The sequence below is a fragment of the Lissotriton helveticus genome, chromosome 11 (assembly GCF_964261635.1).
Source record: "Lissotriton helveticus chromosome 11, aLisHel1.1, whole genome shotgun sequence".
Lineage (NCBI taxonomy): Eukaryota > Metazoa > Chordata > Amphibia > Caudata > Salamandridae > Lissotriton > Lissotriton helveticus.
This window is the reverse complement of record NC_136072.1, coordinates 496,779,639-496,795,436: the sequence shown is the minus strand read 5'-3', so window position 1 is coordinate 496,795,436 and position 15,798 is coordinate 496,779,639. Positions and strand designations below refer to the sequence as shown.

The following is a 15,798-nucleotide window of genomic DNA, read 5'->3' as shown; positions in this document are numbered from 1 at the left end:
AAAACATTTAATATACTCTGTTCCTCTCCAACAGCGAGGGGCTCCACTACTCTTCAACCAAGCACTGACTCCGAAAGGTGACATCCCCTCCACTTCTGGATTTAAAGGAGGTAGGGCAAGCACCTAGGGATCACAGTGTTGAGATTCCTGAGGAAAGCCTGGGTATTAATTGTGCCGGCTGAAACATGTTGACGCTTTTGCAGAGTGGAGGGGTTAGCGTCTCATAAGCTCCCCAACCCAGCATCCACATTTTTTGTTTTAAATCGGGACAGGGTGCCTTACATTAAAATTATAACAAGGACTCCCTGATACCTGTTTTATGTCACTTTCTCTGCACATTTTTAGGTCTCGCCTTTCTCATTCCGAAGGAATGGGAAATGGCGAGAATTCAAGTGCTCGAAATCCTTGTGAAACCACCGCTTTTTTCATGCGGTTTTCATCGAGTTCACGTGGCCACAGGCACGCGCTTTTGGCCCATAAACTTTCATGGCCATCTGTTCCCCAATGTCCCTCCCACCCTTCCTTTGATCTTGCCGCGAGTTCTTACAGGCTAATGGCCCTCCCCCTTCCCCCAGCACAGAGCGCGCATCGCGGCCGCACAGCACATCAAAGGGCTTCTCCCAGCGTGTGCTGTGCGGCTTCTCCTCCCCTAATTATGTGGCCGGCCGTACTTTCAGTTTCCCGGCCGCTCTTGTTAGGTATTCTTAGCTTTTACTGTGACAGTTTTTTTCATCACTTCTTCCCTCGTGCTCTAAATGGATTTCTTTTTTTTCAATTATTTCTTTTCAACGCCTTATTAACTCTACTTTGCTCACACAGAACAAGGCAACATTGGCTGTTACTTTTTTCGCATCACTTCTTCCCTCTCTCTCTCCCCATTCTCTTTCTCTCTCTCTCTCTCTCCCTCTCCCCCTCTCTAATTCTCTCTCTCCTTCATTCTCTCTTCCCCCTTCCCCCTTCATTCTCTCTTTCGCTTTCTTCTCTCCGCCGTGTTTCTTTCCTGTCCTTTGCCTCTCTCCACGGGTCTCTTTGTTCTTGCTGTCTGTCTCTTTCCTCTGTCTCTTCACCACCTTTTATTGTTTCCCCTTCTTGTCTTATTCCTCTCTTATCTCCGACTACCGTCATGTTGTTTCTAACTGTCCTTTGCCTCATTTCCTGCCTTTCTCCGTTCTTCTTTTCTTTCTCTCCTGTTCTCCCCTCACAGTCCCCCCTGCCCCCCTCCACCCGCTCCCTCCTCTTCGACCCTGCTCAGTTCCTCCTCGGTTCTTGCTCAGCCCCCCCCATTCTGCCCTCCCCTCCTCCCAGCGCTGCAAGGGTTACATTCCTTTCCAGCTGAGCTGGCAGAGCGATCCCGGGCAGAGCCGTCAGATTCGCGCTGGGAGCGGGGAGGGGGCAGAGAGCTATTCTCATGGGCACGGAGGGGGGTGGGGGGGGGGCACAGAAACTTCATTATCTGCCTCCTTCTATTGCGAGACCTATTGCATTTCCAATGCTTGTTCTCACCTGTAATCTTACACTGTATGTTGTATTGTCTTCCCCCCTCCCTATTGCTCCACCTCCAGTGTTTGGTTTGCGCGGAGGTGTTAGCAGCCCTATGATGAAGCATGACACAGCTTGCTGTGTGTGAGTGCAGTTTTATTACTTTAGTGCATTTCCCGTACACTCATCCACCTTCATGTAGCGTTATCATCCCTTTTCTCTTTGTGTGAATAAGTCTCTGGACTGCACCACCCTCCCAATCTGCCAGGGGAGCAGACTTCCAGGTGGTCAGCTGCCCCCCAAAACCCTCACCTACCTACTCCCGATAGGGGATCTTTTAAAGTATAGTGCCATCACAGGTGGGTGCACATGCTGTAGCACGCAGCTAGTTCCTGGAAGGTGTCCAAGTGCCAGACTGCCCATACCAGTCTGGTTCAGGAGACTGCTTGTGCAAGGGACTAAAGTGAAACTAAAGTGCTGGAGAATGACGTGATTCACGCACGGCGACAGGACAGTCTTCATGTCGCTGCAGCCAAATACTCAAAAAGCCTTCTCGTGGTATAGCCTTCTAACATAACCTGACAAATCCCAACCTACTCGACCTTCCAGCATGATACAAGAGGGGCAGTAGTTTCTACTGCACTGTCAATGCACATAGCCGCATTTGCGTTGACAGCATTTCTTTTTAAAGATGCAGCACAAGCAGTTCCAGAGGTTAGATGGTGGAACGTCCAATAGCGTGACACAATATTTAAGTGCAGTAATGTGGTGACGATAACACATTTCCTTTAGTGTTAGAAATGGGGGTCTCTGGTTGGTAGTGGTTTTCATCCCCGTCAAGTAGGGACCCTTATTCTAATCATGGTAAGGAGATTACGCAGCTAAAATCACCCCTGCCCACCCCCTTGGTAACTTGGCACGAGCAGTCAGGCTTATCTCAGAGGCAGTGTGTAAAGCATTTGTACATAGACAGTAACATAATCAAAAAACTACAAATGGACACCGTATCAGTTTAGAAAATAACCAATTTTTATCTGAATCAAACTAAACCAAATCAACAAAAATTAAACATAAAAAAGTAAAGAAATCCCTTTAAAAAGGTTCGAAATGGTTCAGTCCATAGGAGACTATGAATGTGTCACTTTTATCACAAAGTGTCTAAATCGAAAACGAAAACAGGCGCAGGGGAGGTTCCTGACTGCAGGGGAGTGATGCTTTGTTTCCTTACTGTGAGGGAAGGTGTTGCATTGCTAGCCGGACATGCGGCCTCGTTTCCTTACTGCTGGTTAATGTCGATGAAGAACTTGGCACCAAGGGACAAAGCATCAAAAATCCAGACTTGCTCCGTCGATGCAATAAAGCAGGCGCTGCCTCGATTTCACAGCTGTGAGGCAGGTTGTGCTCCAATTCTTCAGCCACACAGCTGGGCCCGTGTCTGAGTTGGGTGTGTGTTCCGGACATCAGTGGCTTGGGACTCTGTTTGCGGTGATCTTTAAGCTGCACGTCCGGCACTGAGAGTCGGTGTGGATTTTCTTTGGTTACCACATTCTAAATCCAAAGGCCCAGGAACTGGATTTGCCACTCCCGGCAGGTCAGAACTCTGAGCAAAGAGCCAATCACTGCTTGGTGAAGTCTTTGATGGCCCTGAGACTTCGTAACAGGTGGCAAGCATGCACAAGCCCTTGGAGAACCTTGGAAAGAAGTAAGTCGGAATAAAAGTCCAGTCCTTTCACTCGCAGAAGCGGCAAGCAGCAGGCCAGCACAACAAAGCAACAAGCAGTGTGTCGGTCCTTCCTACAGCACCCAGCTCTTCTTCCTGGCAGAATGCACTCTTAGTCCAGTAATGTCCCTAAGTTCGAGTGTCACAGCCCAAGTACATTTACCAGTTTCTGCCTTTGAAGTAAACAAGCTTCAAAAGAAAGTCTTTGTAGTGCACAAGACCTGGCTTTTCCCGGACCTGGCTCCAGACACACTGCAGAGCGTGGAGAACGCTTTGGGCGAGGACAGGCACAGCCCTATCCAGGTGTCAGTGACAACTCCTCCCATCTAGCTCAGGCAGACCAATCTGCCTAATGATGGATCAGGATATTCAGGGCACCCCTCCACTTCATTTGTGTAACTGTCTACTTTGAATGCACAAACAGCCCAACTGTCACCCTTCCTCAGACGTGGATTCCACAGCAGGCAGAGGCACAGAATAGTAAAACAAAATAAAAGCCTACTTTCTAAATGTGGCATTTTCAAAAATGCAATTTAATAAATAACTTCACTAAAACATGTGTTTTTAAATTGTGAGTTCAGGGACCCCAGACTACAAATCTCCATCTCTCCCCAATTGAGAGTGTACCCTTGTAAGGTTACAAGACCGCTCCAATGATAAAATGGGAGAGGTAATGCTTGCAATAGTAAAAAACGAAACTAGCTTTACTTCACTATCAGGACATGTAAAACACAGCAGTACTTGTCCTACCTTTTAAATGCACTGCACCTTGCCCATGGGGCTATCTTGGGCCTCCTTTGTGGTGCCTTGCATGTAGTAAAAGGGCAGGTTTAGATTTGGCAAGTGGTTGCACATGCCAGTTCGACATAACCGTTCAGAACCACGCACACACACACACTGCAGGGACAGGTCTGAGACATGGTTGCCGGGCTACTTGTGTGGGTGGCACAATCAGCGCTGCAGGCTGGCTAATAGCATTTGATTTACAGGCCCTCGGTACGTGCAGTGCACTTTACCATGGATTTACCAATAATTCAAATATGGCAATCATGGACAGTCAATTACAGATACAATTTACTCAGGGAGCACTTGCACTTTAGCACTGGTCAGCAGTGGTAAAGCGCCCAAAGTCCTAAAACCAACAAAAACTAAATGCAGCACAGAGTCGAAAATAGGAGGTCCGAAGCAAAAAAGATGGGAAAAACACGCCAAAGATGCCAGGTCTAACAGTTAGATTGATGAATGACACTTGACAGGACTGCTCTTTTCAATTTTCTTTGTTTCTCCTTGGCCCTTTAAGGTTACTTAAAGGTAGCTTAATGTACCATACAAATGAGCAACATGTCCGTATTACAATTTTTTTTTTTTTTTACCATTTGCTTGAATTTTTATATTCACATCAAGGTTAAAATTAAGTATTCTACCGGGACGATGCTGATGTACTTTTAACTTTTGCCTTAACATGAAAAGCCAAAGAAAAAAGAATAAAATGTGCAATAGTTAGTTCTTCTTTTGTAAGGAATGATTTACAAGTATGGGGTAGTCCGCCATTGATCTAATTGGAATTAATTGCTGATGCTCTAATATTTTTCAAATTGTTAAAATTCAATGGTATTAAAGGGGCAAATCTGTCAGTAACAAGAAACCGAATGCAAGGATAGTAATTTTAACAAAGAGTTTGCTAATGGAGAAGGCTAGACTATTTGTTGGCACCTGACACGTTTTTGCTTTGAAAAAGAGCAATGTACATAGTATATTAAAAAGGTTCATATTCTTATTTGGTACAACAAATAGTCCCACATTTCCACTAAAGGTGAATAACTTCTACCGGCAAATTTTGAAAAGACTAACAAAAAATCACCACAAAAATTTGAATAAAAGAAGAGTAAAGCCAATTGAAATGGAACAACAGACAGAAAACGGAATATAGATATTGGCGGTTTAATTGGGAACGATGGTGGCTTTTTAAAGCCTTTTTAGCTTTCTACCTACCCAAAAAACGGGTTGTTTTGAAGAAGTTCTTATTGCAGAATATGATGATGCACAATTCATTTGTTTGGCTGATTTCTGCAATGGCATTTATCAAGCTATTACATGTGAGTTTTCATTTGCACAGTGGTCAAGCAACTATGTAACCAGTGACTGAAAACGAGTATAATTTAGTCTGTTCGAAACCAGCATGTCCTCCAGGACTTGGCACCAACATTGACCTTGTTTCACAAAAGTACTCGCTATTCAAGTTATTCAAGGCTACACAACTGACAATGTATAATTTAATATTTGAAAACAACCAGCACTCACAACCCAAAATTGATTTCTGGGCATATCACAATGAGATATCACTTACACTTGTGCAGAAAAAAAGATGTCTTAGTTATGAGCTTCAGTCATAATGCTGCAAATGAGAGACTTTTAATAGCGCATGATATTGATGACGATAGTTACTTGGTACAGTGCAAATGAAAATATTGAGTAATTTACACCAAAATACTCCATAGCTTTCTAATTTACCAAAACATGAAGTGGAAGAGGGACTATCAAAGGTTATTTAGTGGACTTGCAGTGGACAAAAAGCAGATAACCATTTTGGAGAAGAGCCTTGTAACCATGAAACGCACAGGGGCCTATACACTAAATGAATTTTGTAGTGCGTTTAGTAGTACTACTAGAATATAAAATACTATTGACAAACCTACGTGCAGCAGTCTGTGTCCACTGCACCTGTCTTTTCTGTGCAAAGATCTCTGAACACGTACGCCTAAGTTTTAGTAGTAAATGTGGGCGGGACGTTGTGAGTGAATGGAAAATGGGGAATACCTACTAGTGAATAGGAGGGGTTTAGTGAGGAGTAAAGAAGGGTTAATGGAGGGCTAGGGAAGAATTTAAGAAGGGACATGCAACCACCCACTAAAGAATAAGCCCATTACTATACACATACTACAATTCTAAAGTTATTACAGCCAAAAAGGACACAAAACAACAGTAGTGTACTTCAGCCCAGACTTGGAGTAAATCTGCAAAATCGAAAAAAATATATATATGTATATATATCTATATATATTACCCAGTGGCGGTCGTTATAATTAGTCTGCTTTTCCATAGACAGAGCGTTTTTTGGTTTACTAATAATTTTAGCTCCGTTTGCCGAATCTTCACACAACCTTCCAAAAAACTGAACCCACTTCAGCTCCTCCCTGGAAAGTTTCGGGGTGATTTCATCAAGCGGGACCAAGAAAAAAGGGGTGGTCCCACAATGCAAAATCCTTGTGCATTTTCCATGGACTTCTTTAGACAAGGCTAAAGCAGAAAAAAGCCTAATAGAATTAAACCACATTTGCCACGAAGCTAGATCTTGGACTGCAGATTGTGCTTTTGTGATTTGGTGTAAATCAGTTCAGCAGTTTTTGAAAATGTTGGTAAAAAAGAATTTTATATTTTGGCATTTGGGTTCATGAGAGTCTCGAGAGACTTGTGGGAACACCAGTTTAAAAATACAGTGTTCTGATTGGTCCAGGGAGCTTTTTTTTCCCCATGGGCAATCTTGCTCCTGTGGGAGTCAGACTTCAGCAAGTGCTCTGATCGGCTGCCAGCAACATTTGAACAATGTTGCTGGCAGCCAGGACAAGACTCAGGACTTAGTCCCCTGTCCTGAAGTTATAAAAATGTGAGATATGTGGGGGCAGGTTAGGGATGCCCTGAACACCTTGGCCCCATGAGGGAGACCACGATGGACAGCCCCGGGCCAAATGTGTTCCCACGAGATTCGCGGGATCGGGAAAAAAATGGCAGCTGGGCTGTGTGAGAAGTTGGCCTGATATGCAGTGCTCACTATTCTAGTGATCACTATGTATCATTCCAACGACCCTTATTGATGATTGGTTGTAAGTCAACCTGATAGACCAGCTATCCTAGTAGCATGGACACGAGCAGTCTTTAGGCTAAACTCTAGAGGGCGTGTTAAGCCAGCTGTTTTACCATCACATTTACCCCTTGAACACCAAGTGAAAGGACACCACACAAGTTGTTATGAAAATAAACTATATTTATTCATAACAAGACTACCCTGAACTCTTTCTGAGTCAGGGAGCTAAGCACATAACAAAACTCTTAAAGAAATACTGAAAGTCGCACAATTTACACAGATGCCCGAGGGGCACGAAAAACCATATATTACAAAAGTGGAATGCGAAATTACTAGCAGGTAAGTACTACTCTCATAGGCTTTGGGATCGCTAGGACTATTCTACTGAACCTTCAGATTACAAGCAGGAGGCCTAGGGACGTCGTGTGCAGAGTGGGAACTCTCACGCGTAATGCGGAACAAAGTCTATGGATCCTAGTAAAATGCAAAGTTAGTGTTATCGGACGAATCCGACTAGATAGAGCTCAAACGAAAAAGGATCTAGACACTTAGATAGTTAAGCTATGCTGGAGCACCGAAATGCTCAGGTTACCTAGCCCAGGGGCTGCGGCTGCATAGGTCTGAAAAGACGTCGGGAATCCTCGTTGCAGTCTATGGAGCCTGAAGGAAGAAGTTGCTGGCAGGCGACCAGTGATGAAGTTCGTGGTGATCCAAGCCTGGATCGATGAAGATGGATACCTGTAAGCAGAGGGGACCAAGTTCTGAATCACTAGCCAGTGATTAGGTGGGCACCAGGATGGCACCGGACGAAGTCACCTCGACCAGGTGAGTGGGCGACGCTGGGCTCTGCAGTCTCTCGGACCAGGAGGCGTTGTCGGCGACCAGGATGGAGGGGCGAGCTGTCCCACGAAGGTATCTGCTGTCGACGTCGCTGGACCCAGGATTGGGGCAACAACTCTTGGCAAATGCAAGCCCACGAGGTGGACTCAAAATGCCGTCTGGAGTGGACCAGGAGGGTCCGGGGTGCTCCTCTGTTGGAGGGGAGCAAAGGCCAGTCTGGAGCAACCAGACCAGCGGTGTTGTCGTCGGGGTTGGTCGTCAGAAGGGCCACTAGCCAACGGGCAAGTGACCTGGACAACGCGGTGAGCAGCAAAGAGCAGAAGGGCCCCACGCAGATCTCGTGGATGCAAGGGGGCTGGACTTCGGTGCTGGAGCTGCTCAGGGCTGGGGCTTCTCGAACCCCAAAGCACTCACGTGAGGATCCCTCAGTAGTCGTGCTGGGCAAGCGTCGTGCAGTCTTGAAGATGGCCGGTCCCTCGAGGTCTCGTCACACCCACGAATCTCAGCTGGGCTGATGATGCAGGTAGAGGTCAGAGGTGTCAGGGAAGCCGGTTCTCGTCGAGCTGGGCAGTCTTGATCCGGAGGAGAGACTTACAGCAAACCGCGATGCTTGGATGGTGCCTGCTGCTGCAGGGTGACTACTCCTTAGTCACAAGGGAGAAATCTTGGGAAGAAGTCTTGAGTTCCTTTCGTGGAAAGTAGTTTCAGGATTCAAAGATGATCTAGTTTGGAAGGGGGCCTGCTCCTACCTTTATCCTGAGAAAAGGGGCTGGCACGCGACTAAGTCCTGCCCTATGGGTGGGACTAAGGAGGGGGGTGGTTACACCCCTCTCCCCTGCCGGACTTTCCCCAGCTCAGGGGCTGGTGTGCCCCTGGAACTGGTTCAGGCCGGCATATGCACAGTGAGCACCGGGGTGCCACTTGCAGTCACCTTCCTCTAAAGCCCTGCCTACCTAGGATACACAAAATCCTGTCTGGGACTGTGCTGGCACCGCCCCTGACAGGAAACCCTTTGTCCATGCCTCCCGCGCTGGAAGGACTCCCAGCAGCAGGAGGGCAGACTTGTGTCTCGGTGGCAGCATCCATCTTGTGGAGCTGAGGCTATGTCTGACTTTAACCGGGGTTACAGGTTACCAACATGTCTTCTCCCTCTAGAGGGGTGGAATGCTACCCCCGTCGCCAGAACTGGCGAGGGGGTAGTATTCCAAAGCGTATGACACCTTACACGACATGTTTAGATATTATCAGACCAAAGTTACCATAACCGCGAGGATTATAAGGCACTTAAGAGTATATGGTCTGACGCTATCATGGAAACGGCTAAGGGATAGATCCCGAAAGCCGCAGACAGGCTCAGCTCATGCCAGAGCACCATCTCACACGATTCCAAGCACTCTGCCTTCAGGATTGTTAAGGCCTGCCATAGGAGTGACTGATAGGAGATCTGTGTGCCCATTTTAGGTTTAGATATAGGTATACTATATCTAAAGCAAAGGGTGATTACACCACCTTGCTCCCAGCTGTAAAGCAGCCAGTTGTGTCTGTTTAGTTAGTCAGCCCAGGGGTGGCATAATACATGCTGCAGCCCCTGGGAGACCTCTGGGTGCACCTCAGCCCTGGGTACAGGGACTCAGAGAGGGCCCAGTGCCAATCTAGTACCTGGGTACAATTTGGAATAGAGAGAACAGCTAGGCTGTGGGTCTGATTAGCAGGCCCACAGCCAGGGAAAGTCGTAAACCAGTGAAGCAAAAAGCAAAAATCTGGGTGATCATAGGATTGCAGACCCTACTCTCCTACAGGCTGTATTTAAATATTGTATGCCCTCAGGAGCATATCCCAGGGGGTGATTACATAAAGGGGAGAAAGGATGCGTGACCCCTCTCCATGATCATCCAGAGGCCCGGGGAGCCCACCCCTTTGGCTGAAATTTGTGAATATGAGGAGGGGGAATCGCTGCCCCCCTCCCTGAGCTTTCGAACGCTCAGGGGAGCCTACCACCAGGGCCGAAAACAGTTGGTATGAGGAGGGGGGGATGCGCAGCCCCCCTAGCAGTGCCATAAGATGCACCCGGGATCCAACTGACATTATTTTTTATGGGGTGTGCAACTAAAGTGGGCAGGAAAATAGATGAAAATATTGCTCATGCCCACAAGGATTAGCATTAGGAGCTGTATGCGGGGAGCCGACAGGGGCCCTCAACAACAGTATGATGGGTGCCCTGGGTTGTCACCAGGGCACCCACCTTTCACATTGTGGGCTGTAGGGATTGGGCCCAGAGTGCCAAATTCAACCTGGGGAAGGGGACGGCGTGGCCCGTCCCCCTGAAATATGCGCCAGGCCCCGGGGGATGGGGTGCCGAAGTAAACCCTGGGAGGGGGCTGTGTGCCCCTCTCCCCCTAAGCATAACTCCGGGCCCGGAATGGGGTCCTCGGGGCCAAAATCAGCTCAAGGAAGGGGGCCTTGTGCCTCCTTCTCCTAAATAGAACGCAAGGGAATGGAGTCCCCAGGTCCGAAATCAGCCTGGGGAGGGGGCCGCATGCCCCTGTCCCCCTGAAAATAAAGGCTAGGCCCTGCAGCCGAAGCATGATGGTGGGTTAGATTTACATCTTGTAATTAAATATTACTTTACATTTAAAAGAACTATAGACCGGCAACCAGGGGTATGTTGACAACCCTGGACGAATACTTGGGTCACTTCGAGCCCCCGTGAACAGAACCAAAGAAGGGCTGTAGCCCATAAGTTACACACCTGCAGGCCAAGGTAAAACCACAAGCAAGAGCTCTCCATGTGCACTTTCTTCATCTTTCTTTCGCTTACTCTTTTTCTCCCCTCCCACCTTCTATCATTCCTATAGTAGGACTGTGAAAAGGGGGACATCCGATCTGGAGAACCGGGCCTTATGGGCTGGGCGGCGCAGGGCACGCCTATAATCTCCAGGTTCACCTACCTTGTCGAACAGAGACACGAGACACTCTGTTGGGCGTAGACAATCAGATTTATTAGCTGCAGCTAAGCACAGTTGTCCACGAAGTACCCTAAAGGTATATTCTCAGGAGACTGCCACTTCAATCCGTGGCACACAATCTTATATAGTATATACATTTACAATACCCTCTCCCAAAACATACAAAACTGACAAATAGAAATAGTTCGAAAACAAGCTATCGGATGTCCAAAACACACCTTTCTTTCAGACCCCGTGTGCTCTCCTCCCCTCAAGTTAATCAACACTAGTGCCCGTAATTCAATTTGCAGGTGGTAGAACATGTTTGAATGCTTCAAAGGATAGTTTATGTAACAAGAGAATACACGAAGAGAATAGCGAAGGCCAGTCAAATAAGATAGTCAGGAAGAATGGTGGGACCCAAACAGTGGAGTAAAGTAAGGATTAATGAGTCTAGACATGGATTTAGCAAACTCGACCAGGCCCTGACATCGGTTTCATAATCAAGGACAGGGGTTACTCTTTAACAGAAGGGACACGTAGCAGCTGAAAAGGCAAAAAGACCGCGTTCGCAGTGCTGCTTGAGTGAGGCAACACAAAATGGCGGCTAAGCACAAAATGGCGGCTAGATACGAAGCGGAGCCGAAAACCACGTAACCTCAGATCCTGTAGACAACGTACCTGTATAATGTCATGTACAGCCAGATTGTGATGTTATCCCACGAAGGGAAAGCGATGCTAAGTGTATGTCTAAAATTTTTTTATAAAACACTTTGAAATAAAAAAAAAAGAAATTCACTGAAAAAAATGAAAGGTTAAAGTAACGTTATAGTTAGATGAATTTGTCAGTAACCACATTAACGTTTTGACCTTTAGAAAAAAAAAACTGAAATACCCCAGTTATAGTTAGCAGAGCTAACTATAGCTTGGGCCCCTGCTGTACACTGCTTATGACCTCCCATATCCCATCACTCATAACATGTTCTATGACAGCATTTGTGACATCACATATTTGTTTTTTCAGTACATATACATATATGTGTGTGTGTGTGTGTGTGTTTATATGTGTGTGTATATATATATATATATATATATGTGTGTTTAATTTTTTTTAAATTAATGGCAATATCTTATTGAACTTACGAGTTATTTAGAATTAATTCTATGTATATTTTTAATACAAAATATAAACATTTTACTTTACGTGGGAAATGTTTAACATAAACTTTTAAAAAACATTTGATATACATATATTCATTGAATATTCAATTAATAATTAAGGTAATAGTGTTTTAGCGATTTTAATTTAGTTCTACATTTAAAAGGCTTGTATCAGTTCACTAGACATTATCATTTAACATCAAAATATTTTTTACCTATTTTTTTATATAAACTTTAATAAATATATGCATTTTCCTGTGCTTCATCATTGGGAAATATCTGCCCCAGTAACCGAGGTTGCCTCAAAGTGGGTGGAACCTTAAATTTGGTCATAAAGTTGCTGCTTGTGTAACATTACAGCTGCATTTGATATTTTTTAGACTTAGTGCCTTAAAATGAAGGAGTAGAGACATGCAAGTCTAGACTTTGTAGTAACTTTACACTCTAAAATGGTAAATAGCCAAAAATGGTTGGTTGCTACAAGTATAAGGGTACATTTCCATGTATATTTTTACTAATGTGTAAATGTAACTTTGTGAATAGCCTCTACAGTAGCCAAGATGCTTTTTCTTTCTAATTTGGCAAGGTATGCCCAGATGTGGCTCCCTTACTCACTTTGCCACTGGATTCAAGCTATGGCTGATGAGGGGTGTTACCCCGAAACCGGTCCCAGGAGGCTTGTTTCCGGTCCAGGAAAGACCTGGCTTGGCAGTTCGGGCTGGATTGTTCCCATGAGGCACAGGGTCAAGACTGATTTGCATGTAGCTGGGTCTGAACTGGGTGACGGAGTGAGCTAAAGAATGATGATGGATTCAACCCAGATCTGTGACTGGGGGTGAGTGTCTGAAAAGTTTCAGCGCTCCGTCCATCATCTCCTTGGGTTTGCAGGACAGCGGGTTGGCATCCTCGGTTATCTGGGGAAGCCTAGGTTGAACACTTCAAAGGCAGCAACACCTTTGAAGCTTCCCATTCTGGAAGGCCACCCCGGCCTGGGGCATGAGTGAAGCACCTCTGCCCAGAGCAGGCTTTGTTTCTGGTCTCTCGCCCCTTGAGTTCAGAAACATGTCTGGTGGTGGCAGGCGGGCTATGACTGGACAGAGACCACATCAGTGCTTGGTAGGCTTTCAGGGGACCCTCTAAAGGTTTTCCTGTGTGCATGTATCAATAACTCCCACACTGGCATCAGTAAGGATTTAAGAAGACACAATGTTTGGTACCAAACATCTTCGGGAACAGTGAAGCCATCATGGAGCAGGGAAACTCTTAATGGCAAGTATCCAGCCCATGTACTCTTTTTGGCTTCCCTGTGCACTTACAATATTCAAGAATGGTTCAGATATTGATGGGTTATAATCTGCTCATGCAGAAATGTCAACACATGCGATATAGTGCAACCTGCCGTCGGGTTGTAAGGCCTGCACTAGGTGTGACTTACCTATATCTCATGCAGTTTGTGAGGGCATGGCGCATAGTTATGTGTACAATGTCGACTGTTCAGCTTTCTCTGCACCAAGGCACGCAGCCTTCAGTGGCAGTTTGCATGGTCTTGGTGAAGGGTCTCTGGGGTGGCACAATTCGTGCTGCAGCCCTAGTGGACCCTCTTCAGTACCCATACCCTAGGTACCAGGGCACCATTTACTAGAGACTTACAAGGGTGGCTGAATTTGTGCCGTTTGTGGCACATTTTTAGGGGAAGAACACTGGTACTGAGAACCTGGTTAGCAGGGAACCAGTACACCTCAGTCAAAGTTGCATTAAAAACAAGGCAAAAAGTCGAGGGGTACTGCACCCAGTTTCTCAGACTGCTGCTGTTGACCTTCAAGTAATTTGTTGACAAAAAAAACTTGCATTTATGTAAGGTAAAATAAAAAACCACCCTACAGTAAACATTTTTTGTTTGGGTGCTCTTGTAAATGTGTGACTGAAAGAATTAGTAAAAACAGAAGTGGGGAGATTTTTGAGGGGAGAAAAATGTCCACGTTCAATACACGAACACCTGTCTACTTCGCAGCCACCCACTCAAAGAGAAAAAGCCTGAGAGAAAAAATTAAATGAACATGTAAAGCTAACGAGAAACTTATATTGTGTGTGATAATTTAGAAAGATCTTTTTAATGAAAGAGAAGTTCTACATTAATTGATTTTTTTTCTGGCTTATGCTTTTACTGATTCGTGATTGTTGCGTGCACTGTTGTACTTGAATCCTTGGGGTACTGATTGACTGTAAATTAGGTACATTTGCTATTCTTACCAAGAAACAAGGAGAAACGTTATTTCAGGTTCCTGTACAAGTTTAGAATTGGAACATTGCTCATTTACATTTATTAGTATTTCTTGGGTGGAATTTTTATCCAGGCGCAGTACTCGTCTGTTGAACGTTTTCTTAAATATGTGACTCCTGCTAAAGCGACCTATTCATGGAGCATTCTCAGCGGTTTAACTATTTCCGCAGAAACAGTAAAATATGACGTCCTATTTCTTTGGTCACAAAGCTTTTGTTTTTCCAAAATATGTAATTCCAGCAGATTTCAATTAGCTTTGTTCTAATTTAAGCTGCCATTCTGTGTTTACTCTGCTGATGTGCATGTTTTAATTTGAAAACCCTTTCTTTCCCTGTTAGATTCTGCCTTCCTTGCTCGTGAGAGGGCAAAAGCTGATGCAGAGTTCTATACTGCTCATCAAATGGCCGAAGCAAACAAGGTAAATTGAATTTGGATCAAAAGCAGATAATGGCATACCACTTATTATTGAATGCAGATCTATTTCGATCTCAATCCTGTGGAAGCTGTGATCTTAAACCAAGTAAATGTCTTCCTTGTGAGCATTTATACATTTCCCTATGCTTGATCATTGGGAGATGTCTGTCCCGGTAGCGGATGTCGCAGCCAAGTCTGAGGGACTTAAAATGCGGTCATAAAGTTACTGCTAGTGTAATATTAGTTGTATTTGATGTTTTTTCAGACTTCAGCCCTTAAAATGAGGGAGACATGCAAAACTACGCTTAGTAGTAATTTTACACTCTTAAATGGTGAATAACCAAAAATAGTAACATTGCTGCAAAGTTTAAGGGTACAGTTCCATGTTAGGCTTACTCATTTGTAAATGTAACTTTGTGAACATCCTCCACAGTGGCAAGATGCTCAAAAAATAATTAAATACATTTACCGTTGTGGTAAAACAAAATACATTGTAGTAAAGCTTGGCTATGGACATGACCTATATACTTAAACACTCTTGTCTGTCTCCTTTTGATTTGGGTTCTTGTGCTAATGGTAACTCCCTATATAGAGCTTCCTGGTACGTTCTGTAACTAGCTTCAAAACAGAATATATCAAATGTTTTCTCATACTGAATGATAGGATTTCTTCCCAGCCAGCCATTTACACCTTAGTTTCTCCCAAATTCTTACCTTAATACACAGAGGGGATTGGCAGAAGAGGCTAAGGTCCTCTAACACTGGATACACAAAACTTTTTAATTCAAGGCCTTTTGGACCAACAACTTTATTTCTATTCTTTGAAACCCTTGTTCACAAAGCTATGGGGGACAATAGTTTGCCCACACAAAGTCCTGCTTTGAATTCCTTGTTCTTACCTGAGGTAATGTCACTCTTCCCCGCTAAGAGTAGCCCTGTGACAATATGTTGATGCACCTTAGAGTCCCTGGTATGCGCCTTGAAGTAGGCGAAGCATAACAAACCTCATGCGATGTGCTGTTAAAACTGGCTGGAGGTAAGAACTTCTGTATCTGAAGAACAAGAGCTCTGCCATACCCTTCCTAATTTGACAAGAG

The 15,798-nt window shown here is 45.0% G+C and overlaps 1 protein-coding gene across 2 annotated transcripts in view; it reads left to right on the top strand.

Annotated features, from left to right (window-relative positions):
- Nucleotides 1–15,798, top strand: part of LOC144791434 (erlin-2-B-like) — a 234,193-nt gene that overhangs the window by 177,393 nt on the left and 41,002 nt on the right. For both annotated transcript variants that reach the window (XM_078666119.1, XM_078666118.1), the window contains exon 11: nucleotides 14,627–14,706. In XM_078666119.1, the coding sequence (XP_078522245.1) occupies nucleotides 14,627–14,706 (80 nt within the window). The remainder of the gene's footprint in view (nucleotides 1–14,626; nucleotides 14,707–15,798) is intronic.